The sequence below is a fragment of the Oncorhynchus mykiss genome, chromosome 2 (assembly GCF_013265735.2).
Source record: "Oncorhynchus mykiss isolate Arlee chromosome 2, USDA_OmykA_1.1, whole genome shotgun sequence".
Classification (NCBI taxonomy): Eukaryota; Metazoa; Chordata; class Actinopteri; order Salmoniformes; family Salmonidae; genus Oncorhynchus; species Oncorhynchus mykiss.
This window is the reverse complement of record NC_048566.1, coordinates 68,951,337-68,977,899: the sequence shown is the minus strand read 5'-3', so window position 1 is coordinate 68,977,899 and position 26,563 is coordinate 68,951,337. Positions and strand designations below refer to the sequence as shown.

Sequence of the window (26,563 nt, the reverse complement as noted above, 5' to 3'; positions counted from 1 at the left end):
CTTGCTTCAGGTCCTGAGCTACAGGCAGTTAGATTTGGGTATGTCATTTTAGGCGAAAATTGAAAAAAAGGGGCGGATCCTTAAGAGGTTTTAAGAAACAACATTGTACTGTATCAATTTGGAAACATCCTCATCGGAAAACTCCACTGGCAATTAATTGAGCGTTGCGCTTACATGTCAATGCATTTGACCAGCAGAGGGCGTTTGTCCCCTACTGCACGCCGTAGTTTGCAATGTTGTGACATTCGCCCTAGTCGTCACCCGATTTAGAAAGAAGTACTATACATTTTGTCCATATTGACCTGAAGATCGGTAGCTGGGAAAACATAAAATAATGTCATCCAACAGCGGTATCCAAATCCCAAGTCGACTGCCTCTGCTGTTGACCCATGAAGGGGTGCTTTTGCCAGGCTCGACGATGCGGATCAGTGTTGAAACGGCGAGGAACATGCATCTGGTGAAAAACAGACTGCTGAAGGGGACCTCGCTGAAGAGCACCATCATCGGCGTGATCCCTAACACCCGAGATCCTGAATACGATACTGAAGATCTCCCCACCTTGCATAGGTAGGTAACAGTAGTTAGCTAATTCTGCTATTTTACATGACATCTCAACATGTCTTTGTGCCTGCCAAGTGCAGGCCTAACAGCTACCTGTTGTAGTCAAGCGGTAGTAGAGCTATGATGTAACTAAGTTAGCAAGCTGTACAACAACCACTGTCAGTTAAATGTCACATTGAGAAAAGCTAGCTAGTGTACATGAACTTCACTCAATGGAAACTATGCCATGTCCTGTCTATTATATCACTGGATGTTGTTTGAATGTTCCGAAATCTTTACGATGGTGTAACATCAGTAAGCGATGTTATATGATTTCTTACTAAGAATTCCTTTAATTGATTCTTGAAAATAGGACTAACTTGATTGCTAAATTATGCTTTACATTTTTGAAAGTGAAATTTAAACTTTTTCCCTTTGCTTTCTCCTGTAAGTTGTTCTAGAATGGTCGTTTGAACTTCAGATGGACTTTAACCTTGCATTTAGCAGGATACAACCATGTTAGTTCACTGGTTACTAAGTAGCAATATGTGTCCCTCCTATGCTTTAATACAGTGCCTTGCGAAAGTATTCTGCCCCCTTGAACTTTGCGACATTTTGCCACATTTCAGGCTTCAAGCATAAAGATATAAAACTGTATTTTTTTGTGAAGAATCAACAACAAGTGGGACACAATCATGAAGTGGAACGACATTTATTGGATATTTCAAACTTTTTTAACAAATCAAAAACTGAAAAATTGGGCGTGCAAAATTATTCAGCTCCCATAAGTTAATACTTTGTAGCGCCACCTTTTGCTGCGATTACAGCTGTAAGTCGCTTGGGGTATGTCTCTATCAGTTTTGCACATCGAGAGACTGACATTTTTTCCCATTCCTCCTTGCAAAACAGCTCGAGCTCAGTGAGGTTGGATGGAGAGCATTTGTGAACAGCAGTTTTCAGTTCTTTCCACAGATTCTCGATTGGATTCAGGTCTGGACTTTGACTTGGCCATTCTAACACCTGGATATGTTTATTTTTGAACCATTCCATTGTAGATTTTGCTTTATGTTTTGGATCATTGTCTTGTTGGAAGACAAATCTCCGTCCCAGTCTCAGGTCTTTTGCAGACTCCATCAGGTTTTCTTCCAGAATGGTCCTGTATTTGGCTCCATCCATCTTCCCATCAATTTTAACCATCTTCCCTGTCCCTGCTGAAGAAAAGCAGGCCCAAACCATGATGCTGCCACCACCATGTTTGACAGTGGGGATGGTGTGGTCAGGGTGATGAGCTGTGTTGCTATTACACCAAACCAAGTCTTGCATTGTTGCCAAAAAGTTCAATTTTGGTTTCATCTGACCAGAGCACCTTCTTCCACATGTTTGGTGTGTCTCCCAGGTGGCTTGTGTCAAACTTTAAACGACACTTTTTATGGATATCTTTAAGAAATGGCTTTCTTCTTGCCACTCTTCCATTAAGGCCAGATTTGTGCAATATACGACTGATTGTTGTCCTATGGACAGAGTCTCCCACAGCTGTAGATCTCTGCAGTTCATCCAGAGTGATCATTGGCCTTTTGGCTGCATCTCTGATCACTCTCCTTGTATGAGCTGAAAGTTTAGAGGGACGGCCAGGTCTTGGTAGATTTGCAGTGGTCTGATACTCCTTCCATTTCAATATTATCGCTTGCACAGTGCTCCTTGGGATGTTTAAAGCTTGGGAAATCTTTTTGTATCCAAATCCGGCTTTAAACTTCTTCACAACAGTATCTCGGACCTGCCTGGTGTGTTCCTTGACCTTCATGATGCTCTCTGCGCTTTTAACGGACCTCTGAGACTATCACAGTGCAGGTGCATTTATACGGAGACTTGATTACACACAGGTGGATTTTATTTATCATCATTAGTAATTTAGGTCAACATTGGATCATTCAGAGATCCTCACTGAACTTCTGGAGAGAATTTGCTGCACTGAAAGTAAAGGGGCTGAATAATTTTGCACGCCCAATTTTTCAGTTTTTGATTTGTTAAAAAAGTTTGAAATATCCAATAAATGTCGTTCCACTTCATGATTGTGTCCCACTTGTTGTTGATTCTTCACAAAAAAATACAGTTTTATATCTTTATGTTTGAAGCCTGAAATGTGGCAAAAGGTCGCAAAGTTCAAGGGGGCCGAATACTTTCGCAAGGCACTGTAACTGCAACAACTGAAGTAGGATGCCAATGTTAAATCATATTGATAATTCACAATTTTCTCTGGCACAACATTAATCACATACAGTGGGGCAAAAAAGCATTTAGTCAGCCACCAATTGTGCAAGTTCTCCCACTTAAAAAGATGAGAGGCCTGTAATTTTCATCATAGGTATACTTCAACTATGACAGACAAAATGAGAAAAAAAATCCAGAAAATCACATTGTAGGATTTTAAATGAATTTATTTGCAAATTATGGTGGAAAATAAGTATTTGGTCACCTACAAACAAGCAAGATTTCTGGCTCTCACAGACCTGTAACTTCTTCTTTAAGAGGCTCCTCTGTCCTCCACTCGTTACCTGTATTAATGGCACCTGTTTGAACTTGTTATCAGTATTAAAGACACCTGTCCACAACCTCAAACAGTCACACTCCAAACTCCACTATGTCCAAGACCAAAGAGCTGTCAAAGGACACCAGAAACAAAATTGTAGACCTGCACCAGACTGGGAAGACTGAATCTGCAATAGGTAAGCAGCTTGGTTTGAAGAAATCAACTGTGAGAGCAATTGTTAGGAAATGGAAGACATACAAGACCGCTGATAATCTCCCTCGATCTGGGGCTCCACGCAAGATCTCACCCCGTGGGGTCAAAATTATCACAAGAACGGTGAGCAAAAATCCCAGAACCACACGGGGTGACCTAGTGAATGACCTGCAGAGAGCAAAGTAACAAAGCCTACCATCAGTAACACTACGCCGCCAGAGACTCAAATCCTGCAGTGCCAGACATGTACTGGCTTAAGCAGGGGGACATGTCCAGGCCCGTCTGAAGTTTGCTAGATAGCATTTGGATGATCCAGAAGAAGATTGAGAGAATGTCATATGGTCAGATGAAACCAAAATAGAACTTTTTGGTAAAACTCAACTCGTCGTGTTTGGAGGACAAAGAATGCTGAGTTGCATCCAAAGAACACCATACCTACTGTGAAGCATGGGGGCGGAAGCATCATGCTTTTGGGCTGTTTTTCTGCAAAGGGACCAGGACGACTGATCCGTGTAAAGGAAATAATGAATGGGGCCATGTATTGTGAGATTTTGAGTGAAAACCTCCTTCCATCAGCAAGGACATTGAAGATGAAACGTGGCTGGCTCTTTCAGCATGACAATGATCCCAAACACACAGCCCGGGCAACGAAGGAGTGGCTTTGTAAGAAGCATTTCAAGGTCCTGGAGTGGCCTAGCCAGTCTCCAGATCTCAACCCCATAGAAAATCTTTGGAGGGAGTTGAAAGTCTGTGTTGCCCAGCAACAGCCCCAAAACATCACTGCTCTAGAGGAGATCTGCATGGAGGAATGGGCCAAAATACCAGCAACAGTGTGTGAAAACCTTGTGAAGACTTACAGAAAACGTTTGACTTCTGTCATTGCCAACAAAGGGTATATAACAAAGTATTGAGATAAACTTTTGTTATTGACCAAATACTTATTTTCCACCATAATTTGCAAATAAATTCATTAAAAATCCTACAATGTGATTTTCTGGATTTTTTTCTTCTCATTTTGTCTGTCATAGTTGAAGTGTACCTATGATGAAAATTACAGGCCTCATCTTTTTAAGTGGGAGAACTTGCACAATTGGTGGCTGACTAAATACTTTTTTGCCCCACTGTATCTTACTCTTTTGGATTTGACTGTCTGTTCACTAGCTGTGTTGTAGATGTTATGGTCAGAGACCGCAACTCAAGTGGCACCCTTTTCCGTAATGCACTGTATAGGGAGTAGGGTGTCATTTTGGAAGGACGATTATGTTTTTCCTCGCCTCATACTATTCTGTAATTACCGCTCCCTTATTAGTATTGGCACGGCGGGGCTGGCGGTGCAGGTAGTGGGCAGTAACTGGCCCAAGCCCCACTACACACTGCTCATCACAGGGCTGTGTCGCTTCCGCGTGGCCCAACTGCTGAAGGAGGGGCCCTTCCCCTTGGCTGAGGTGGAGCAACTGGATAAGCTGGAGCAGTACACCAGCCCAGACGAGATGTCTGAGGCACCCGGGCCAGATGGAGAGCTGGGGGAGCTGTCCCAGAGGTTCTACCAGGCCGCTGTGCAGGTGGGTGTGACAGACAGTGCAGGAGCAGCATCCCTGACGTTCAGTAATATAATCTACAGTATGTGTGTCCTATAAAAATAATATACCATTTAGCAGATGTTTTTATCCAAAGCCACTAATATTACAGTAACCGTGAATGTATGTATTTTTAGTATTTGACCCCATCGGGACTCGAACCCACAGCTCTCGTGTTAGCATCACACTCACTGAGCGACACAGGACCAGAAGCTATGACTTTATGTTCTTTTAGCATAGCCAATGAGGATTCCTCCAATGTGGGTAATAGGCTAGGCTACACTTCTGTAAATGTACAGAATATTATCCACCTATGTAATGTATGTCATGGTATGTGTTTACGTAGACAGATGTACTGCCTGTTGTCCACACAGACCTTGATTTCTGATCTCCACCACTGTCCGTGTTTCATATCTGTCCACTGTTTCTCTTCACTATGTTGTCTTTCCTCTCTGTGTGTCTGTGTTAGTTGGTAGGCATGTTGGACATGTCTGTTCCTGTGGTGGCCAAGTTGAGAAGGCTCTTGGACAGCCTCCCCAGGGAGACCCTGCCTGATGTCCTGGCTTCTATGATTCATACCTCCAACAAAGAGAAGCTCCAGGTAGAGCAATGTGTTTCTGTGTCTGTGGGTGCTTGTTCATTCACGTACCGTGTTGTTTTTAGGAATGTCAAATATTTTTTTATTCACATCCCTGTGTAAGGGCATGAATGTATCAGCTATATGCGTCTCTTCCTGCTTTCTGTTATACACTTACAGTGATATGTATGTGGACATGCAGGTTCTGGATGCAGTGAGTCTGGAGGAACGTTTTAAGAAGACTCTTCCCCTGCTGACCAGACAGATTGAGGGTCTCAAACTGCTGCAGAAGACCAGAAAACCAAGACTAGACGATGACAAAAGGGTAAAGGCGTTCGCATGCTTCCCAGCCAAAACAGTTCGGAAGAGTTTGTGCATATATTATGACAACGTTTTTGTTCGTTCTGGACTCCAGTAAGTTTTTTTTGTTTTGGGCTGTTCTGGGACACACAACTTCGAGGCCAGCCAAAGTTCGGGTGCCAAAGTCTTCGTCCGTGATTGGTCAACTGTAGGGATTCTTCAACAGTCTTTGTTGTCATTCAACGAGAGATGACTTGTTTTCATGCACATTTTTTTATTGAGAAAACTGCACCTAACATCTTAGTTAGATGTAAAATTGTGTGTCCAAGATCTCTGCAAAAACTCAAGAAATCTCTTTAATTTTTATGTTGTCTTAGATTAATTATGACCAGTTTGAGGCAGTGTATACTGGCTATGGCTTCTCAAAGGGGACAAACAGTACTATTGTCAATTTTTTTCTTGTTTTTCAAGCGAAGGTCTTTTAAGGGAGTATGCAAGCACACTCGCTCAGTTTGGCTATTCGGCTAGCCGCCAGCCGAACTGAAGCATACTGACGCTTGAATGACACGACTACTCAACTGTTAGCATTTCTTCTAGGAAAAAGTGTCACACTTGTGGGCATGCTAAAAGATCAGAGGCAGTGCCTGCTTAGAATTGAAATGCAGCGATTATACAGTATGCCTCATGCTTGGCACTCTTCTATCCCCATCTCTCAGGTGCTGGCTGTACGTAAAGGCGGTGTGCTTCCTGGTCGTCAGTTCTCCTTGGATGAAGAGGGTGATGATGAGGATGGTGATGACACAGCTGTCCTGGAGAGGAAGGTTAAAGGAGCGAATATGCCAGAGCCTGCCCTGCGTGTCTGCCTCAAAGAGCTCAAAAGGTACCCACAGTTTATTTACCTTACATTCCAATGGATTCAGACTTCCTGGTTATTTGGGGACACTGGCAGTGTGTGTGTACATTATGTGTGTATATTTCCATAGTAGTGGCATTGACACAAACAATGCCTTCAGAAAGAATTCACAACCCATGGGATAAAAATGTACTTCTAATTTTTTTGTTGTCAACGATCTACACAAATACTCTGTCAAAGTGGAAGAAAAATTCTAACATTTGTAAAATAATTAATGAAAAATACAACACTAATACATCTTGATTACATACAGTGCCTTCAGAAAGTATTCATACCCCTTGACTTATTCTACATTTTGTTGTGTTAAGGCCTGAATCTTTGCACTATACACCATAATGGCAAAGTGAAAACATGTTTTTAGAATTGTTTGCACATTTTTTGAAAATGAAATGCAGAAATATCTCATTTGCATAAGTATTCAACCCCAAGTCAATACATGTTAGAATCACCTTTGACAGCAATTACAGCTGTGAGTCTTTCTGGGTAAGTCTCTCTAAGAGCTTTTCACACCTGGAATGTAAACAAGTTGCACATTATTCTTGAAAGAATTTGTCAAGCTCTGTCAACTTGGTTGTTGGTCATTGCCAGACAGCCATTTTCAATTATTGCCATAGATTTTCAAGCATATTTAAGTCAGCTGTAACATGGCAACATCAATTGTAACATGGCAACATCAACTGTAACAAGGAACATTCAATGTCATCTTGGTCATGCCTGTTCACAACTGCATGGCCAGGCACTACAACACCTTCATTAAGTTTGCAGATGACACAACAGTGGTAGGCCTGATCACTGACAATGATGAGACAGCCTACAGGGAGGAGGTCAGAGACCTGGCTTGGGTGGTGCAAGAATAACAACCTCTCCCTCAATGTGATCAGGACAAAGGAGATAATTGTGGACTACAGGAAAAGGAGGACCGAGCACGCCCCCGTTCTCATTGACGGGACTGTAGTGGAGCAGGTTGAGAGCTTCAAGTTCCTTGGTGTCCACATCACCAACAAACTAGAATGGTCCAAACACACCAAGACAGTCGTGAAGTGGGCATGACAGAACCTATTCCCCCTCAGGAGACTGAAAAGATTTGGCATGGGTGCTCAGATCCTCAAAAGGTTCTACAGCTGCAACATCGAGAGCATCCTGACTGGTTGCATCACTGCCTGGTACGGCAACTGCTCAGCCTCCGACCGCAAGGCACTACAGAGGGTAGTGCGTACGGCCCAGTACATCACTGGGGCCAAGCTTCCTACCATCAAGGACTTCTACACCAGGTGGTGTCAAAGGAAGGCCCTAAAAATTGTCAAAGACCCCACCCCAGTCATAGACTGTTCTCTCTACTACCGCATGGCAAGCGGTCCCGGAGTGCCAAGTCTAGGACAAAAAGGCTTCTGCTCAGCGCTTTTATTATCCCCAAGCCATAACACTAATCAAATGGCTACCCGGACTATGCATTGTGTGTTTGTGTCCCCAACCCCAGTGTATATTTGCCATTTGTTTTAGTTTATTGTCCTGCTGAAAGGTCAATTTGTCTCAGTGTCTGTTGGAAAGCAGACTGAACCAGATTTTCCTCTAGGATTTTCCCAGTGCTTAGCCGAATTTGGTTTATTATTATCCTAAAAAAAACTCCCCAGTCCTTGCCGATGACAATCATACCCATAACATGATGTAGCCACCACCATGCTTGAAAATATGAAGAGTGGTACTCAGTAATGTGTTGTGTTGAATTTGCCCCAAAAATAACACTTTGTATTCAGGACAGTTAATTTCTTTGCCACATTTTTTGCACTTTTACTTTAGTGCCTTATTGTGAACAGGATGCATGTTTTGGAATATTTTTTATTCTATACAAGCTTCCTTCATTTCACTCTGTCATTTAGGTAAGTATTGTGGACTAACTACAATGTTGTTGATCCACCCTCAGTTTTCTCCTATCACAGCTATTCAACTCTGTAACTGTTTTAGTCACCATTGGCCTTGTGGTGAAATTCTTCTCTGGCAACTGAGTTAGGAAGGACGCCTGTGTCTTTGTAGTGACTGGGTGTATTGATACACCTTCCAAAGCGTAATGAATAACTTCACCATGCTCAAAGGGATATTCGATGTCTACCAATAGGTGCCCTTCTGGTATTTGTGGTTGAATCTGTTTTCGGAATGTACTGCTCGACTGAGGGACCTTGCCATTATCTGTATGTGTGGGGTACAGAGATGAGGTATAGCCATTCAAAAGTCATGTTAAACACTATCAATGCACACATTGAGTCCATGCAATCAACTCATTATTTGACTTGTTAAGCACATTTTTACTCCTGAATGTATTTAGACTCGTCATAACAAAAGGGTTTGAATACTTATTGACTCAAAACATATCAGCTTTTCATTTGTTATTCATTGTAAACATTTCTTAAAACATAATTCCACTTTGACATTATGGGGTATGGTGTGTAGTCCAGTGACACAACATCTCAATGTAATACATGTTATATTCCGGCTGTAACACAACAACATTTGGAAACAGTAATGGTGTGGGAATACTTTCTGAAGGCACTGTATGATAATCTACACAGATTGAAGAAGATGCCCCAGTCCATGCCAGAGTACGCTCTCACCCGAAACTACCTGGATCTTATGGTGGAATTGCCCTGGAGCAAAAGTACCACAGGTATGCACAGTACACCACTATGACACCACTACAATCTCAGATTCATTTCTTTATTCTTTTACACTTTATTCTTTGAACTTAGAAATGTACATATCCATACATACAGAGCACATCATATGCACGTTATACCTTGAAAATCTCTAATGGGATAGGGCATTTTTTTGGGACAAGGGGTAGAAACCAAAGTGTACCCCGAGGAAGTCCACCACAGCTCTCTTTTTTGAACTCTCTGTTCAAAATGGAATTAAAGGCTTCTACCACTGGAGGGAGCTCAATATCATATTTTGTCACTGGTTGCTTTGTCCTCTATAGCCAGTCATTAGACACTGAGAGTATTGGGGACATTTAGATGATTCAGCATTACCACACAGGGGAGTCCATACCATATGTCTGCTTAGTCATGTAGCGACATAAAACAATACTTGTTATTACAATCTAGATGAATGGTTATCTTAATCACTTGGTTGACATTAGATAAGGTCTTTGACAATATTCACGGTGTTGGAATTAAACCCTGATCTGCATTGTCTCTGCAGACTGTCTTGATATCCGTGCTGCGCGGGTGCTGTTGGACAGTGACCACTATGCCATGGAGAAGCTGAAGAGGAGAGTGCTGGAGTACCTGGCTGTGAGGCAGCTGAAGAGCACCCTCAAGGGGCCCATCCTGTGCTTCGTGGGGCCGCCTGGGGTGGGAAAGACCAGTGTGGGGCGCTCCATCGCCCGTACCCTGGGCAGGGAGTTCCACCGTATTGCCCTGGGAGGGGTGTGTGACCAGTCTGACATCCGCGGGCACAGGTACACTGGAGAGGGCAGAGAACGGAGGTGGGGATTAATAGGTGGGCAGGCAAGCAGCTGTGTCTGTAAATTGTATTCTGCACAGGAAATGAAACCCCTATAGATATTATATTCTGACTTAAGCGAGTGGGGAGGGTAAGTCCAGTGCCGTTTGGAAGCAGTGCCGTTTGGTTGGGTTGTGTTTTGGAGGATGCGCGGCTCTCAACCTTCGCCTCTCCCGATTCGCCTCTCCCGATGTAACAAGACTGTAACTACCAATTGAATACCACAGAATTGTGGAGAAAAAGGGGTAAAAATATAGATTTTTTAACAAGGATTCACCTGGTCAGTCTGTCCTGGAACGAGCAGGTGTTCCTAATGTTTTGTATACAGCCCTCTGTGAGTAATCCTGAGAGGGAAAACTAGGAGTGGAAGCATGATGTAATCTTTCATGTTCAAATGGTTCGCCTGTCACTATGGAGACTCGGCAGGATGATGACATCTCAGCCAGCAGGTCCTTCCTGTGTCTCTCAGCCAGTCTCTGAGTTCATCCATAGCCCCCAGTCTCTAGTCTCATGCATCAATTGTGACACCACACCACCCACCACTGCAGTTTAGGAAGCTGCCTGTTGTGTGTTTTGATGTGGTTTCAGGTTGCATAGCGCATTTGTGTATACATATAAGTGTGGGGCCGGGATGTGAGTTAGGTTCATGCTGGTTCCACCTTACATGGTGTTTGTGTGCTGTGCTGTAGTGTAGTGTTTGTGTAATTTTAAAATCAAATACGGAGAATACAAGCGGTGTAGACTGTGAAATCCTTACTTACGAGCCCTTTCCCAACAATGCAGAGTTAAAGTAAGAATGTGCAAATAAAAATAGTAACACAATTAATAACAATCTCAAGGAGTACCGGTGCAGAGTCGATGTGTAAAAATCGTCTGTCCTTGGTTGCAACACTCACTACTGAGCTCCAAACTGCCTCTGGAAGCAACTTCAGCACAATAACTGTTAGTCGGGAGCTTCATGAAATGGGTATCCATGGCCAATCAGCCGCATACAAGCCTAAGATCGACATTGCCAATGCCAAGCGTCGGCTGGAGTGGTGTAAAGCTCGCTGCCATTGGACTCTGGAGCGGTGGAAATGCCTTCCTCTGTGACGCTTCATCATCTGGCAGTCCCATGGACGAATCTGGGTTTGGCGGATGCCAGGAGAACGCTACCTGTCCCAATGCATAGTTCCAACTGTGAAGTTTTTCATGGTTCGGACTTGGCCCCTTAGTTCCAGTGACGGGAAATCCGAACGCTACAGCATGCAATGACATTCTAGACGATTCTGTGCTTCAAACTTTGTGGCAACAGTTTGGGGAAGGCCCTTTCCTGTTTCAGCGTGACATTTCCCCTGTGCACAAAGCGAGGTTCGTACAGAAATGGTTTGACAAGATCGGTGTAGAAGAACTTGACTGGCCTGCACAGAGGCCTGACCTCAACCCCATCGAACACCTTTGAGATGAATTGGAACGCTGACTGTGAGCCAGGCCTAATCACCCTATGTCAGTGTCTGACCTAACCAATGTTCTTGTGGCTGAATGGAAGCAAGTCCCCACAGCAAAGTTCCAACACCTAGTGGAAAGCCTTCCTATAAGAGGCTGTTATAGCAACAAATGGGGGAGCAACTCCATATTAATGCCTGTGATTTTGGAATGAAATATTCGACGAGCGGTCATGTACTTTTGGCCATGTAGTGTATATTCCACAATGTTGATGGATGAGTCCTGGGTGGATGAATCTTTGAAAATATTCCAATTAGTATTTTCAAAACAGTCCTGCAGTGTTGAGGCAGCCCCCTCGGTCCAGTGCCTCACTATCTGTGCTGGTGGCTCCCTCTTGAGTTGCTGCTTGTAGGCTGGGAGTGGGAACAGAGAGACGTGATCAAGGATGTTTGTGTATACATGGTCCAGCACGTTGTTTAAGCATCCTGTTTTGGCTTCCTTGTTTTTAGTCTTTCTCCTTCCATTGATTCTCTCTCCGTCCTATCATTATCTCACTGCACACCTGTCTTGTTTTGCTTTCATTTCCTTTCTGCACCCCATTTTCTGTTCTCTATGTACTGGTCTCTCTGTCTGACATGGTGCCCTTTCGCTCCCTGTCTCCAGGAGGACCTACGTGGGCAGCATGCCTGGCCGCATCATCAACGGGCTGAAGACGGTGGGAGTCAACAACCCTGTCTTCCTGCTGGACGAGGTGGACAAGCTAGGCAAGAGTCTGCAGGGAGACCCTGCCTCTGCCCTGTTGGAGGTGAGAAACCTGGGACCTCCAGACCAGGGGGCAGCTTCATGGTCTCTGATACAAACAATATGGAGTACAAAGGGGAAGAGGTAGGAAAGGAGTGAGGGATTGAGTGATACAGGGAGATGGACAGAGACTCATCCAGACAGCCAGGCAGAGAGAGGGATACGATTCTACGTAGATTATATATAGAGGATGATGGAGGAAACAAGTCGTATCAAATAAGTCTGCATGTATGAAGTCAACACCTGTCTGATCTCTAGAAAGACCCAGAGGTCCCCTGGAGGTAGGTCTGTGACCTCGGCTGGTTCACCTGGCCCTGCTCCACTTCCTGCTGGAGTTATCAGCTCCTATGGTGCATCACCGTCCCACTTCACCTCCTGGAAACACAATGGGAGAGGAGGGATTAAGAATCCCCATCACAGTGATGGACGGAGACAAATGAGCACTGTAGTGTCCACACTCACTCACTCACTCACTCACTCCATTACCACACAGGACTACATTACCACACAGGACTACATTACCACACAGGACTACATTACCACACAGGACTACATTACCACACAGGACTACATTACCACACAGGACTACATTACCACGCCAGTAGATAAAATGATTAAAGCAAACAAAGGGACAGAGGGAGCATGTGGAAGCATGCAAGATGGCTTTTGAACTAGGAGTGTGTGAAAGTGTGTGTAACAGAGAGACAGTGAGTGTGGCATGTCTGAGTAGTGCGCACCATTCCTACTCACTCACCACTGAATGTATGTGAGGAGTCTCAAATTAAATTAGTGTAATGGCCTGAAGACGTGAGTCGCTATGTTTAGGTGAGCGGGATACCTACCTATCTGCAGCAGTGTGATAGCCTTGCTGATACCAGGAGAAGATTCATCTCTGGGAATGCATTACAGCTAGCTCCGATAAGAGCCCCACTAGCCTCAAGTCCAAGCTTGACCCCCAATTCGGAATGGTGCGGACTACTCAGACATGCCACACACACTGTCTCTCTCTGTTACACACACTTTCACACACTCCTAGTTCAAAAGCCGTCTTACATGCTTCCACATGCTCCCTCTGTCCCTTTGTTTGCTTGAATCATTTTATCTACTGGCGTGGTAATGTAGTCCTGTGTGGTAATGTAGTCCTGTGTGGTAATGTAGTGCTGCGTGGTAATGTAGTCCTGCGCGGTAATGTAGTCCTGAGCGGTAAGGTAGTTCTGCGCCTGCACGGTAATGTAGACATGCGCGGTAATGTAGTCCCGCGCTGTAAGGTAGACATGCGCGGTAATGTAGTCCTGCGCGGCAATGTAGTCCTGCTTTGTGTGAGCCAGTGTTTGCAGAACACATCACAGCCAAACCAAAACTTCAGGCTCAGTCACAGAATTACCCATCAGGTCCACTGTTCTGCTGCATTCAACATTCCACCTTCTTACTCCCACTTTCCCTCTCACTCTCTCTATTTTTCTTCCTCTCTCTCTGCTTGGGTGCCCAGAGGGATAGAGAGAGGCAGAGCAGGGAGGAGGAGAAGGGATGTGGGGGAGGAAGCAAAGCAGAATGATTTGTTTATTGCCCCTGGCAGTGTGAAGTCTGAACCAACAATTCACAGACACACACAGTGTAAATGTTTCTACATCTGCAGCTGGTAGACATGCAGCTCATTAGTAATGGTCGCTAACCAGTTGAGTATAATGAAATATGCATTCCTGTTGCTGAGTGTTAGCTGTGCTCCTAATACTGAGTCTCTTCTGTGTCTGCCTGACTCCCACCAGGTCCTGGACCCAGAGCAGAATCACAGCTTCACAGACCACTACCTCAACGTGGCCTTCGACCTCTCCCAGGTCCTGTTCATCGCTACAGCCAACTCCACGGCCACCATCCCTCCGGCCCTGCTGGACAGGATGGAGGTCCTCCAGGTGCAAGGTCAGAGGCCAGAGGTCAAGGGTCATCTTGTTGGGCAGAGGGGTCAGCTGAAGGGGCATTGAGTACCTGTCTTGGCCATTGATTTATGTAGAATCAATGTAACTGGTTATTAACACATTAATAGCACACATCATGGTGTAGCCCCAAGACACAGTGGGCAGTTCCCCTCCGAGATTGATGTGGTGTTAGCCTGGATAAATATGGTAATGGCCTGTCAGGAAGAGGTGTTTATTACATTCTCTGGATCTGTATCTGATGTCCTCTCAGGGTACACTCAGGAGGAGAAGGTGGAGATAGCTCATCGTCACCTGATTCCCCATCAGCTAGAACAGCATGGACTCACCCCCCAACAGCTCCAGATACCTCAGGACACCACCCAGGACATCATTAGCAAGTACGAACACAAACACTCACACATACACCGGGGGTGCTTGACACACGCTAGGAGTGTGGCAGGTCAGAGAGAGGAGGGGAGTGACTATCGTTCTAGCAGGACAGAAGGGGGAGATTACCAGAGCCAGACAGGTTAAGACGGGTCGCAGAGGGCACCCACGGGTACATTTTTATTGTCACATGCTTTGTAAACAACAGGTGTAGATAAACAGTGAAATTCTTACTTACAGGCCCTTGCCAACAATGCAATAGAAATATTTTTTTTGTATAGAAAATTACAAATGAGCAATGGTAACTTTGCTGTATTACATTTGGTACCAGTACCGGGTCGATGTGCAGGTGTACGAGGAAATTGAGGTAGATACACGACATGACTAAAAGTATATAGACACCTGCTCGTCGAATGTCTCATTCCAAAATCATGGTCATTAAGTCGGTCCCTCCTTTGCTTCGATAACAGCCTCCACTCTTCTGGGAAGGCGTTCCACTAGATGTTGGAACATTGCTGCGGGGACTTGCTTCCATTCAGCCACAAGCATTAGTGAGGGTGGGCACTGATGTTGAGCGTTCCAATGGGGTTGAGGTCAGGGTTCTGTCATGGTGAAACAGGAAAGGGCCTTCCCCAAACTTGCCACAAAGTTGGAAGCACAGAATCGTGTAGAATGTCATTGTATGTTGTAGCATTAAGATTTCCCTTCGCTGGAACTAAGGGGCCAAGCCCGAACCATGAAAAACATCCCATCAGAGTCCCTGGGTTCGCGCCCAGGCTCTGCCGTAACCGGCCGCGATCGGGAGGTCCGTGGGGCGACGCACAATTGGCCTAGCGTCGTCCGGGTTAGGGAGGGATTGGTCGGTAGGGATCTCCTTGTCTCATCGCGCACCAGCGACTCCTGTGGCGGGCCGGGCGCAGTGCACGCTAGCCAAGGTTGCCAGGTGCACGCTAGCCAAGGTTGCCAGGTGCACGGTGTAGCCTCCGACACATTGGTGCGGCTGGCTTCCGGGTTGGATGCGCGCTGTGTTAAGAAGCAGTACGGCTGGTTGGGTTGTGTATCGGAGGACGCATGACTTTCAGCCTTCGTCTCTCCCGAGCCCGTACAGGAGTTGTAGCAATGAGACAAGATAGTAGCTACTACAACAATTGGATACCACGAAAGTGGGGAGAAAAAGGGGTAAAATTTAACAAATAAAACATTTAAAAAAACATCCCAGACCATTATTTTTCCTCCACCAAACTTTACAGTTGGCACAGCATTGAGGCAGGTAGCGTTCTCCTGGCATCCGCCAAACCCGGATTCGTCCATCGGACTGCCAGATGGTGAAGCATGATCACCACTCAAGAGAACACGTTTCCACTGATCCAGAGCCAATGGCGGCGAGCTTTACACCACTCCAGCCGACGCTTGGCATTGCGCATGTTGATCTTAGGCTTGTGTGCGGCTGCTCGGCCATGGAAACACATTTCATGAAGCTCCCGACGAACAGTTCTTGTGCTGACTTTGCTTCCAGAAGCAGTTTGGAACTCTGTAGTGAGTGTTGCAACAGAGGACATCCTATGACGGTGCCACGTTGAAAGTCACTGAGCTCTTCAGTAAGGCCATTTTACTGCTAATGTTTGTCTATGGAGATTGCATGGCTGTGTGCTCAATTGTATACACCTGTCAGCAATGGGTGTGGTTGAAATAGCTGAATCCACTAATTTGAAGACGTGTCCATACTTTTGTGTATATATATAGTGTATGTTCATATAGGTAGGGGTAAAGTGACAAGCCAACAAGGCAGATAATAGACAGTAGCAGCAGCAGCGTGTGGTCAAAAGGAGAGTCCGAGTAGCTATTTGGTTAACTGTACTGAACAAAAATATAAACGCAACATGCACCAATTACAGTTTACATAAGGAAATCGATCAATGGAAATTAATGTATTAGGCCCTTATCTGTGGATTTCACATGACTGGGAATACAGATATGCATCTGTTGGTCACAGATACCTTAAAAAAAGAAAGGTAGGGGCGTGGATCAGAAAACCAGTCAGAATCTGGTGTAACCACCATTTGCCTCATGCAGCACAACACATCTCCTTCACATAGAGTTAATCAGGCTGTTGATTGTGGAATGTTGTCCCACTCTTCAATGGCTGTGTGAAGTTGTTGGATACTGGCAGGAACTGAAATGCAGTATATCGTACACGTCGATCCAGAGCATCCCTAACATGCTCAATGGGTGACATGCAGGCCGTGGAAGAACTGCGACCTTTTCAGTTTCTAGGAATTGTGTACAGATCCTTGCGACATGGGGCTGTGCATCATCATGCTGAAACATGAGGTGGCGGTGGATGAATGGCACAACAATGGGCCTCAGGATCTCATCACAGTATCTGTGCATTCAAATTGCCATCGATTTAAATGCAATTGTGTTCCTTGTCCATAGCTTATAGCCATACCATAACTCCACTGCCACCATGGGGCACTCTGATCACCAGGTTGACATCAGCAAACTGCTCGCCCACACGACGCCATACACACGGTCCTGCCTTCTGCCCGGTAAAGTTGAAACCGGGTTTCAAACCAGGGAAGAGCACACTTCTCCAGCGTGCCAGTGGCCATCAAAGGTTAGCCTTTGCCCACAGTATGTCGCCTAACTGCAGTCAGGTCATGACCCTGGTGAGGATGATGAGCAAACAGATGAGCTTCCCTGAGATGGTTTCTGACAGTTTGTGCAGAAATTCTTTGGTTTCATCAGCTGCCCGGGTGGCTGGTCTCAGACGATCCTGCAGGTGAAGAAGCTGGATGTGGAGGTCCTGGGCTGGCGTGGATACACGTGGTCTGCGGTTGTGAGGCCAGTTGGACGTACTGCCAAATTCTTTAAAAAGATGTTGAAGGTGGCTTATGGTAGAGAAATGAACAAATTATCTGGCAACAGCTCTGATGGGCATTCCTGCAGTCAGCATGTCAATCCCATGCTCCCTCAACCTGAGACATCTGTGGCATTGTGTTGTGTGACAAACCTGCACATTGTAGTGGCATTTTATTGTCCCCAGAACAAGGTGCACCTGTGTAATGATCATGCTGTTTAATCAGCTTCTTGATATGCCTTGAGAAATTCTCCCTAACAGGGATGTAAACAAATTTGTGCACAAAATCTGAGAGAAATAAGCTTTTTGTATGTATGAAACATTTCTGGGTTCTTTTATTTCAGCTCATGAAACATGGGACCAACACTTTACATGTTGCGTTTTATATTTTTGTTCATTGTATTTAGCAGTCTTATGGTTTGGGGGTAGAAGCTGTTCAGGAGCCTTTTGGTCTTAGTCTTAGCGCTACAGTACCGTTTTGCTGTGCGGTGGCAGAGAACAGTCTATGACTTGGGTGGCTGGAGTGACAATTTTTAGGGCGTTTCTCTGAAACCGCCTGGTATTGAGGTCCTGGATGGCAGGGAGTTCGACTCCAGTGATGTACTGGGCCGTATGCATTACCCTCTGTAGCGTATCTTGATGCAGCCAGTCAAGATGCTCTCAATGGTGCAGCTGTGGAACTTTTTGAGGATCTGAGGGCCCATGCCAAATATTTTCAGTCTCCTGAGGGGAAGAGGCGTTGTCGTGCCCTCCTTACGACTGTGTTGGTGTGTTTGGACCATGATAGATCCTTAGTGTTGTGGACATCAGAGCATGCTGCAGATGGGGGCAGCACCTATCAGCATGGCCAGGGGGGAGATTGTGATGTCTCAAACAGTCACACTGTCATTTTAACCATCATGGTTGATGATAGCGGAACTGTGTGTGTGTGTGTGTGTGTGTGTGTGTGTGTGTGTGTGCGCACGCAGGTACACTCGTGAGGCCGGTGTCCGGTCCCTGGAGAGGAAGATCGGTGCGATATGTCGAGCAGTGGCAGTGAAGGTCGCAGAGGGTCACAATGTTACCAAATCAGAGGCCGCGCCTGCTGAGAGCGTCCCCCAGGGAGCTGAGCACGGAGGTAGAAAAAACAGCAGGGGAAAGCCACTCTCTGTGGGGCAGGAGGGAGGACTGACTGACTGGCACAGCTACAGTATCAGGCCCTGCCCTCAAACATACTGCAGTGGTGAGCTGGTCTCAGCAGTGCCTCAGTGGCCTGCTGTATTCTGCATAAATACAGACTAGCACTCCCCACAGACAAGCTGTGAAATCACAATATCTGCCCCTGGAGGCTGGAGCTAATTCAGTTGTTAGGAACAGACATGGCTATATCATACTATGTACACTACCAGGTGCTCCCTCCTTCCCTCCAGTGAGCACCGTCACCTCACACACTTTCACACCGCTGGTTGGTTGTGCAGTCCCTGACTACAAATCTGCTGACCAATGCACAATGCCCTCTCAAACATAAAGGCACGCATGCTCACACACAGTACACACACACGTCATCCCCCTTCTGAAGGGTATGGGGGGGGGTAATCCTGCTAACAGACGGCCTCACGACCACATGCCCCCTGCCTTCCCTCCCCCAGAGTGTCTCTGTGCAGCAGCTCTTGTGTAACAGGAGAAATCACACTGGCAGTTAACACGGCCTGAGCCGAGAGAGGGGGGGGGGAGTGGGGGCAGAACAGAGGGGTTTTATGGCTCTGTTGCCCTATTGAAACAGATTTGGACTGCCCCCCCCCCCCCCTCCCCTCCCAGCCCCCTCGCTTCTGTGTAACCACTCCCACTACAAAACAGCAGCAGATGAAAAGAGAGAATGACACTCTTCCTCTGCTCTTTGTGTAAATGGCTGTCTGTTGCCAGGTAACGGTGACATTATTGGCAGACCGAACAAAGAGTTGTGAGGAGGAGTGTGTGCGTGCTGTGGGGGGGGTCTGTGTCTTTCTTTTCTCTACCAGCTGCTCCATGACTGGCGGCTCATGACAGCTGTCACATGACCAGTTAGGAGCACGGCTGTTGTTCCTTTGCCCACCTCTCTCCCCTGGTTGTATCCTTCGTTTCATCCCTCGCTTTGTTTTCTTTCATGGCACTAGACAGCACAAAGAGGGACTGTCAGAGCTGATTTATATTACACATTCACTCACTACATAGATATGTCAGTCCATAAAGACTGCCCTCAGTTATCCCCCCTCTTTAACTATCCATTAAGTGTTTGTAAAATAGTGTTGTGCTACAGTGTATTGTTGCCACTGAATGGACTAGCTCTGTTGAGGGGAACACCATGCTCCTCATCCACTTTGCATTGGTAGCCAGGTCACATGACCAGTGATCAGCATGTGCATAATAAGAGGTCTGGGGAGGCTGTGTTGTGTACAAGAACAACCACTCAGACATGCACACACAAACACCTTGTTGTTTTACATCCTTCTCCAACCTCTCAAATGAACTTTTGCTGTTGCTAATATTTCTATTAATCTCTAATTTGCTCACCTGCTTTCTATGTTCTCATTCTCTCTGACCTCGTGTGTGCGTGTGTGTGTGTGTGTGTGTGTGTCAGAGGGGAAGCGAGGGCGGAGGGCAGAGGAGCCTGACGGGGTGTCGGCAGACATGGCAGCGCCCCCAGATATGCCCATCGTCATCGACCACATCGCGTTGAAAGACATCCTGGGGCCGCACGTCTTTGAGATGGAGGTGAGAGAGGGTAGGAGTTGGCACTGTCTGGCCCAACACACTGCACTGAGAAGAATGATGCACTGGAGAGAGAATGATGACATTGCAGATTCCAGCAAATACAGCAGGATGATTCTCTACTGTGGGAAGCACATGTATAGAAAAGCCTTGTCATGTAGAATTAAAACCAAAGTGTTCTTATGTACCCATAACATTGGTCCTCTTGAGCGAGTGAGAGACAACTATAAACATGCACTTCTAACTGTACTAGTTGGCAGACTTGAAGGGTGCAACTTTAAAACAGTACTCTAGTGTACTATAGATGCACCTAAATGTGCCAACTTGTGATTAGGTTGCTGTTGCTGCAGGCTTAAAGCAGTGTAGCTGTGCTGGAGAAAGTACACACTTATGTTACTAATGTAGCTTAGCATTCCATTCATACCCATGGGATTTGGGGGCGGAGTGGGTTGGGGTGAGGGCTCTCGAGCTCTCACAGAGGGACTGGAATGTGCCTGTGTTGTGTGTACAGCAGGGAGAGCAGAAGGAGGGTTATTTGGAGGGAAGGCAGACCACAGCATTATTCTAGTCCTCACTGAGCATAGGATACTGAGGACTACAACTAGTTTTAAAACATAGTAAACCCCATACTCTTACTCTCACCTCAGTGTTATTGGCTAATATAGCAGTGGTGTGTAGATGACTACAGATCCAGTACCTAGGTGTCTGTATATACTGAGTGTACAAAACATTAACAACACCTTCCTAATATTGAGTTGCACCCCCCTTTGCCCTTAGAACAACCTAAATTCGTTGCGGCATGGACTCTACAAGGTGTCGAAAGCGTTCCACAGGGATGCTGGCCCATGTTGACTCCAATGCTTCCCACAGTTGTATCAAGTTGGCTGGATGTCCTTTGGGTGGTGGACCATTCTTGATACACATGGGAAACTGTTGTGTGAAAAATTCAGCAGCATTGCAGTTCTTGACACACTAAAAAAAAAAAATCTTTAATCTGTCTCCTTCCTTTCATCATTTCTCTGATTTGAAGTGGATTTAACAGGTGAACTCAATAAGGGATCATAGTTTTTACCTGGATTCACCTGGTCAGTCTAGGTCATGGAAAGAGCAGGTGTTCCTGTTTTGTACACTCAGTGTAGATGACTGTGTTCCTCTCCCTGGTCGTGTCCAGGTGTCGGAGCGTCTGACACTGCCGGGCGTGGCCGTCGGCCTGGCCTGGACCCCCCTGGGAGGGGAGATCATGTTTGTGGAGGCCAGCCGCATGGAGGGTGAGGGCCAGCTGACCCTGACTGGACAACTGGGTGACGTTATGAAGGAATCTGCCCACCTGGCCATGAGCTGGCTGCGCAGCAATGCCAAGACCTACCAGCTGACCAACCGTGAGTGAAGACACACAACAAAATGCATTTTGCCTTAGCTTTGCTACTCATTTACGTCCATATCAAAGCAATACACAATGATGGCTGAAGGACTGTGTGTGTCTGTCTGTCTGATGTAGTGGTCGGTGGTTCAGATCCTCTTGAGGGGACAGACATCCATCTGCACTTCCCAGCAGGAGCAGTCACAAAGGACGGCCCATCGGCTGGAGTCACCATGGTAACGGTCCTGGCCTCGCTGTTCAGTGGGCGCCTGGTACGGTCCGATGTGGCCATGACTGGAGAGATCACTCTGAGAGGCCTGGTGCTGCCGGTGAGACACAACTACACATCCTTTCCTCCACTCCGGACTGCATGTGCTGCAGTAGAAATAGAATGAAAAGAATGGGAGTCCCCATTCAAGTCAATGACGGCATAATGGGTGGACTGGCAGCCATTGCGAGTGTACCCATATGAACAAAGCAGGAAGTGTACCCATCAATATGTGCTGTGATTTGTTGATTCAACTCAACTGACATTACAAAATACATTCCATTGCATGAGCAGTTAACTAGTGGTGGGGTGTCTACTACAAAATAATAGATTGCTTGCCCGTCAACTCCAATTTCTGGGTGTCGTGCGTAGTGGAATCGACCCCTAAGATTCAGTATTTTTGTAACGGAGGAGACTGACTAGGCTAGTTGCCGTAGGCTACTTCAGAGAACACAAACTCGCATCTTTCACAGCAAAGAAAGGGTGAGCTAGTGAAGGAGAGCGAGGGGAAGGGCACAGCCAGACATAGGTAGGCAGGTCGGCCACCAGGCAGTCAGAGCTATGCATCGGTAATCTAAAGCTGTATCTCACAATTTCTTGCATATTTACTAAAGTAGGGGCTATCAATGAGTAGGCTAAGCTACAAACATGCAACAGACCGAAGACTGAACACACACACTGGCATCTTTCATAGTGAAGAGAAAGAGCAGGCGAGCTAGCAAGAGGGGCAGGCAAACAGTCGGAACCGTGCGTATAGGCTATGTCCTGATAATCTGTATCTCGCAATGTTTTGTCTTGAAATACCTCGTAAATTCACCAAAAGTATATTCAAGTATAGTTTACAGTTGTGGCCAAAAGTTTTGAGAATGACATCAAATATACATTTTCAAAGTCTGCTGCCCAAGTTTGTATGATGGCAATTTGCATATACTCCAGAATGTTATGAAGAGTGGTCAGATGGACTATGCAATTAATTGCAATTCCTCTTTGCCATGCAAATGAACTGAATCCCCAAAAAACATTTCCACTGCATTTCAGCCCTGCCACTAAAGGACCAGCTGACATTATGTCAGTGATTCTCTCGTTAACACGGGTGTGCGTGTTGACGAGGACAAGGCTGGAGATCACACTGTCATGCTGATTGAGTTCGAATAACAGACTGGAAGCTTCAAAAGGAGGGTGGTGCTTGGAATCGTTGTTCTTTCTCTGTCAACCATGGTTGCCTGCAAGGAAACACATGCCGCCATCATTGCTTTGCACAAAAAGGGCTTCACAGGCAAGGATATTGCTGCCAGTAAGATTGCACCTAAATCAACCATTTATCGGATCATCAAGAACTTCAAGGAGAGCGGTTCAATTGTTGTGAAGAAGGCTTCAGGGCGCCCAAGAAAGTCCAGCAAGCTCCAGGACCGTCTCCTAAAGTTGATTCAGCTGCGGGATCGGGGCACCACTAGTACAGAGCTTGCTCAGGAATGGCAGCAGGCAGGTGTGAGTGCATCTGCACGCACAGTGAGGCAAAGACTTTTGGAGGATGTCCTGGTGTCAAGAAGGGCAGCAAAGAAGCCACTTCTCTCCAGGAAAAACATCAGGGACAGACTGATATTCTGCAAAAGGTACAGGGATTGGACTGCTGAGGACTGGGGTAAAATCCCCTTTCCGATTGTTTGGGGAATCCGGAAAAAGCGTGTCCGGAGAAGACAAGGTGAGCGCTACCCTCAGTCCTGTGTCATGCCAACAGTAAAGCATCCTGAGACCATTCATGGGTGGTGTTGCTTCTCAGCCAAGGGAGTGGGCTCACTCACAATTTTTCCTAAGAACACAGCCATGAATAAAGAATGGTACCAACACATCCTCCAAGAGAAACTTCTCCCAACCATCCAGGAACAGTTTGGTGACGAACAATGCCTTTTCCAGCATGATGGAGCACCTTGGCATTAGGCAAAAGTGATAACTAAGTGGCTCGGGGAACAAAACATCAATATTTTAGGTCCATGGCCAGGAAACTTCCCAGACCTTAATCCCATTGAGAACTTGTGGTCAATCCTCAAGAGGTGGGTGGACAAACAAAAACCCACATATTCTGACAAACTTCAAGCATTGATTATGCAAGAATGGGATGCCATCAGTCAGGATGTGGCCCAGAAGTTAATTGACAGCATGCCAGGGCAGATTGCAGAGGTCTTGAAAAAGAAGGGTCAACACTGCAAATATTGACTCTTTGCATCAACTTCATGTAATTGTCCATAAAATATTTTTTTAAATTATACTTCAGTATTCCATAGTAACATCTGACAAAAATATCTAAAGACACTGAGGCAGCAGTGAAAATGAATATTTGTGTCATTCTCAAAACTTTTGGCCACGACTGTACATCAATGAGTTGGCCTAGGGCGAAGCGATTCTAAATTGTGCCAGTGAATTGAAGTTGAACATCGCCAAAACGTCAGTTTAATTAGACCTAAATGGGCGATGAAAGGTATTGTGCCTACGGCTTTTTTAATGAAACCCTGGCTGTTGATGTCCTAGTTAGTCAATAGATCGCAAAGCAGAGCATCCCCGATTCCCCACTGAGCTAAACTTTTTGGAAATGGCAAGTTCACTTTCTCATGCAAATACTGTCCAGTAGCTCAAATCAGCAGAATCTGGGGCATATTTATTAGGAGGGAAGTCTACCATGGATTGCTAAAATAAGCATTATGATCACACTTCAGTGTAAATATGATGGGGAGACCTATACATTTGGCAGCCATGCATGACTTATCAGTGTAGCCTATTATCGTTTAGACATGACATTTCTTCACTGCTAGAACACAAACCTCCGCCTCAGTCATAAGTCAATTGAATATATATTTTTTAACAAATGTTTAAATAATGAATCCTGTGTGAATTGTCCTCTGGAATAACACATATGCATGCTTTCATAATAATTACATGACTAACGACTCTATCAATACTAGTCCCGTCCGAATAGGGGTACACAACATATCAAAGAATAGGCTTATCAGCGTGGAGAATGCGCCATATCATCCCATGGGAATCTGTCAAGGCTGCACACAGCTGAATTATCTCTGAAATAATCTACTTCCTACACATCTTCTATAGTCAAACAAAATAGGCCTTTTATAAGTTGATAAGCAAATGGGCAGCAGCATGCTTATGCCAGTCCTCATTAGAATACAACATTTGTGTTCCTAGTAGGACTCTGCAATAATGTGGTGCGTAGCCAAAGACGACGACTCAAAATCCTGGAGTCGTTCAGTTATCATTTGAATGAGCATTCTACTTTACCATGGAAATGATTGCATCACAATACCAGGAAGACATTGCGAGTTTACCAGTCAAATTGCCAGGGTTAGAGGTTCCAATCCCATTCTATTAATTGTTTGCTACAACACCTTACTTGTTTCAGCAAGGGGCAACACAGTTTCATCGCGTTAAGAGTCCAAGTTATCTCAGAAACTGACTCAACCGCACGAATGCCCGGCCAGTAGTTTGTCCCCAAAAACCCCCAAGGTTATTTTATTTTCATAACTGTCTTCATCCTTAACCGTCAGTTATACGGTAATTGTGCCAGCCCTAATTCTGTCTGCAGGTGGGAGGGATCAAGGACAAGGTCCTGGCAGCTCACAGGGCCGGGGTGAAGCGTGTCATCATCCCAAAGCGCAATGAGAAGGACCTGGAGGAGATCCCAGCTAACGTCCGGAAGGAGCTGGACTTTGTAACAGCCAGCAATCTGGACGAGGTCCTGAACGCAGCCTTCGATGGGGGGTTCCCCGGAATGTCCAACCCTCTCACTCTACCACACATTGTCAGCAAACTGTGAGATGGGTCCCTGTAATATTACCACTCAGAGACGGTCTGTCACACTCTGACTAACATACAGGAACTCCCATTCATCTTCCTGGTGGATATGGAAAGCTCTTCCATATATTAATTTGTATGAGGCAGAAACACACTGACCACATTATCTTTGTGGTGGGTGCATAAACAGGCAGTTATCAAGGAGGGTGTGGTTGTTACTGATCTGTTAGTAAGGAGGCTTCTGTGATGCAAACATGTTCTTTATCTACTTCAACACTTTCTTTAAGTTCACACAAAGAGGACAGGTTGAAATTTAGTGCCCTCTCTTATAACACCTGTTGCGTTTCCTTCATGGTGTTGCGGATTTGGATCTGACATTCAACATTTATGACCTGACTGGTCTGATCCTGGTGGAGTTCAGACTGAGTTAGGACAATCAATCACTTAGTTCTACTGTCTCTGCTGCATACTGGGTTGTTCTGGGAACTGGCTGAATAATCCACAGTGTGGGGCTTATGTGGATTGTAACAGTACTAGTCAGTGATAGTTGTTCCAGTTTCTCTGCTGTAAAAGCTCTGGCTACGAACATTTAAAAAATAACAAGACCGGTGACCTTGACCATGCTGTTCATGTCCCTCAGATTTAACATGACTGAATGAATGATGTTTACAGAGGCTTCATAATTGGCATCAGCATCAGAGGTCTGCTCAATATCCAGATAATTCTGCTGGTATGGCTTTACACATGATTTTATGTGTAGATACAGGATGAGCGTGATTGCACAGTAGCTATACTATGTCATACTCCTAAGGGATACAGTCTCACTAAATAGCCCTGTAACAGTTGCATAATGAAAATAAAGAATTTCAATACAAA

General features: G+C 45.6%; 1 protein-coding gene and 1 long non-coding RNA gene across 3 annotated transcripts; one reads left to right on the top strand and one right to left on the bottom strand.

Annotated features, from left to right (window-relative positions):
- The first annotated feature begins 201 nt into the window (after positions 1 to 201).
- On the top strand, positions 202 to 26,563 carry lonp2 (lon peptidase 2, peroxisomal). Of its 2 annotated transcripts, none has more exons than XM_021569811.2 (15): positions 202 to 567; positions 4,590 to 4,842; positions 5,327 to 5,458; positions 5,637 to 5,759; positions 6,451 to 6,614; positions 9,212 to 9,306; positions 9,843 to 10,101; positions 12,234 to 12,375; positions 14,138 to 14,288; positions 14,556 to 14,682; positions 18,500 to 18,648; positions 20,128 to 20,261; positions 21,430 to 21,637; positions 21,757 to 21,947; positions 25,479 to 26,563. In XM_021569811.2, the coding sequence occupies exons 1-15, from the start codon at positions 335 to 337 to the stop codon at positions 25,707 to 25,709; spliced, it is 2,592 nt and encodes an 863-aa protein (XP_021425486.1). In that variant the 5' UTR covers positions 202 to 334; the 3' UTR covers positions 25,710 to 26,563. The 2 variants fall into 2 exon arrangements, with proteins under 2 accessions (XP_021425486.1, XP_021425478.1); XM_021569803.2 differs by having other exon boundaries at positions 18,500 to 18,753.
- Positions 9,343 to 14,116, bottom strand: LOC118941448. The gene is made up of 2 exons (XR_005037655.1): positions 12,615 to 14,116; positions 9,343 to 10,106 (listed from the first exon to the last, which is right to left on the bottom strand). It is a non-coding gene; the product is annotated as an uncharacterized LOC118941448 (long non-coding RNA).

What these genes read in the sequence shown, in the direction of transcription:
- lonp2 (XM_021569803.2), top strand. Translation starts at nt 335, where the DNA reads ATGTCATCCAACAGCGGTATCCAAATCCCAAGTCGACTGCCTCTGCTG. An exon ending in GACTAGACGATGACAAAAGG is followed by an intron (nt 5,760 to 6,450) that starts GTAAAGGCGTTC and finishes CCCATCTCTCAG; the next exon opens with GTGCTGGCTGTACGTAAAGG. An exon ending in TGAGAGGCCTGGTGCTGCCG is followed by an intron (nt 21,948 to 25,478) that starts GTGAGACACAAC and finishes TTCTGTCTGCAG; the next exon opens with GTGGGAGGGATCAAGGACAA.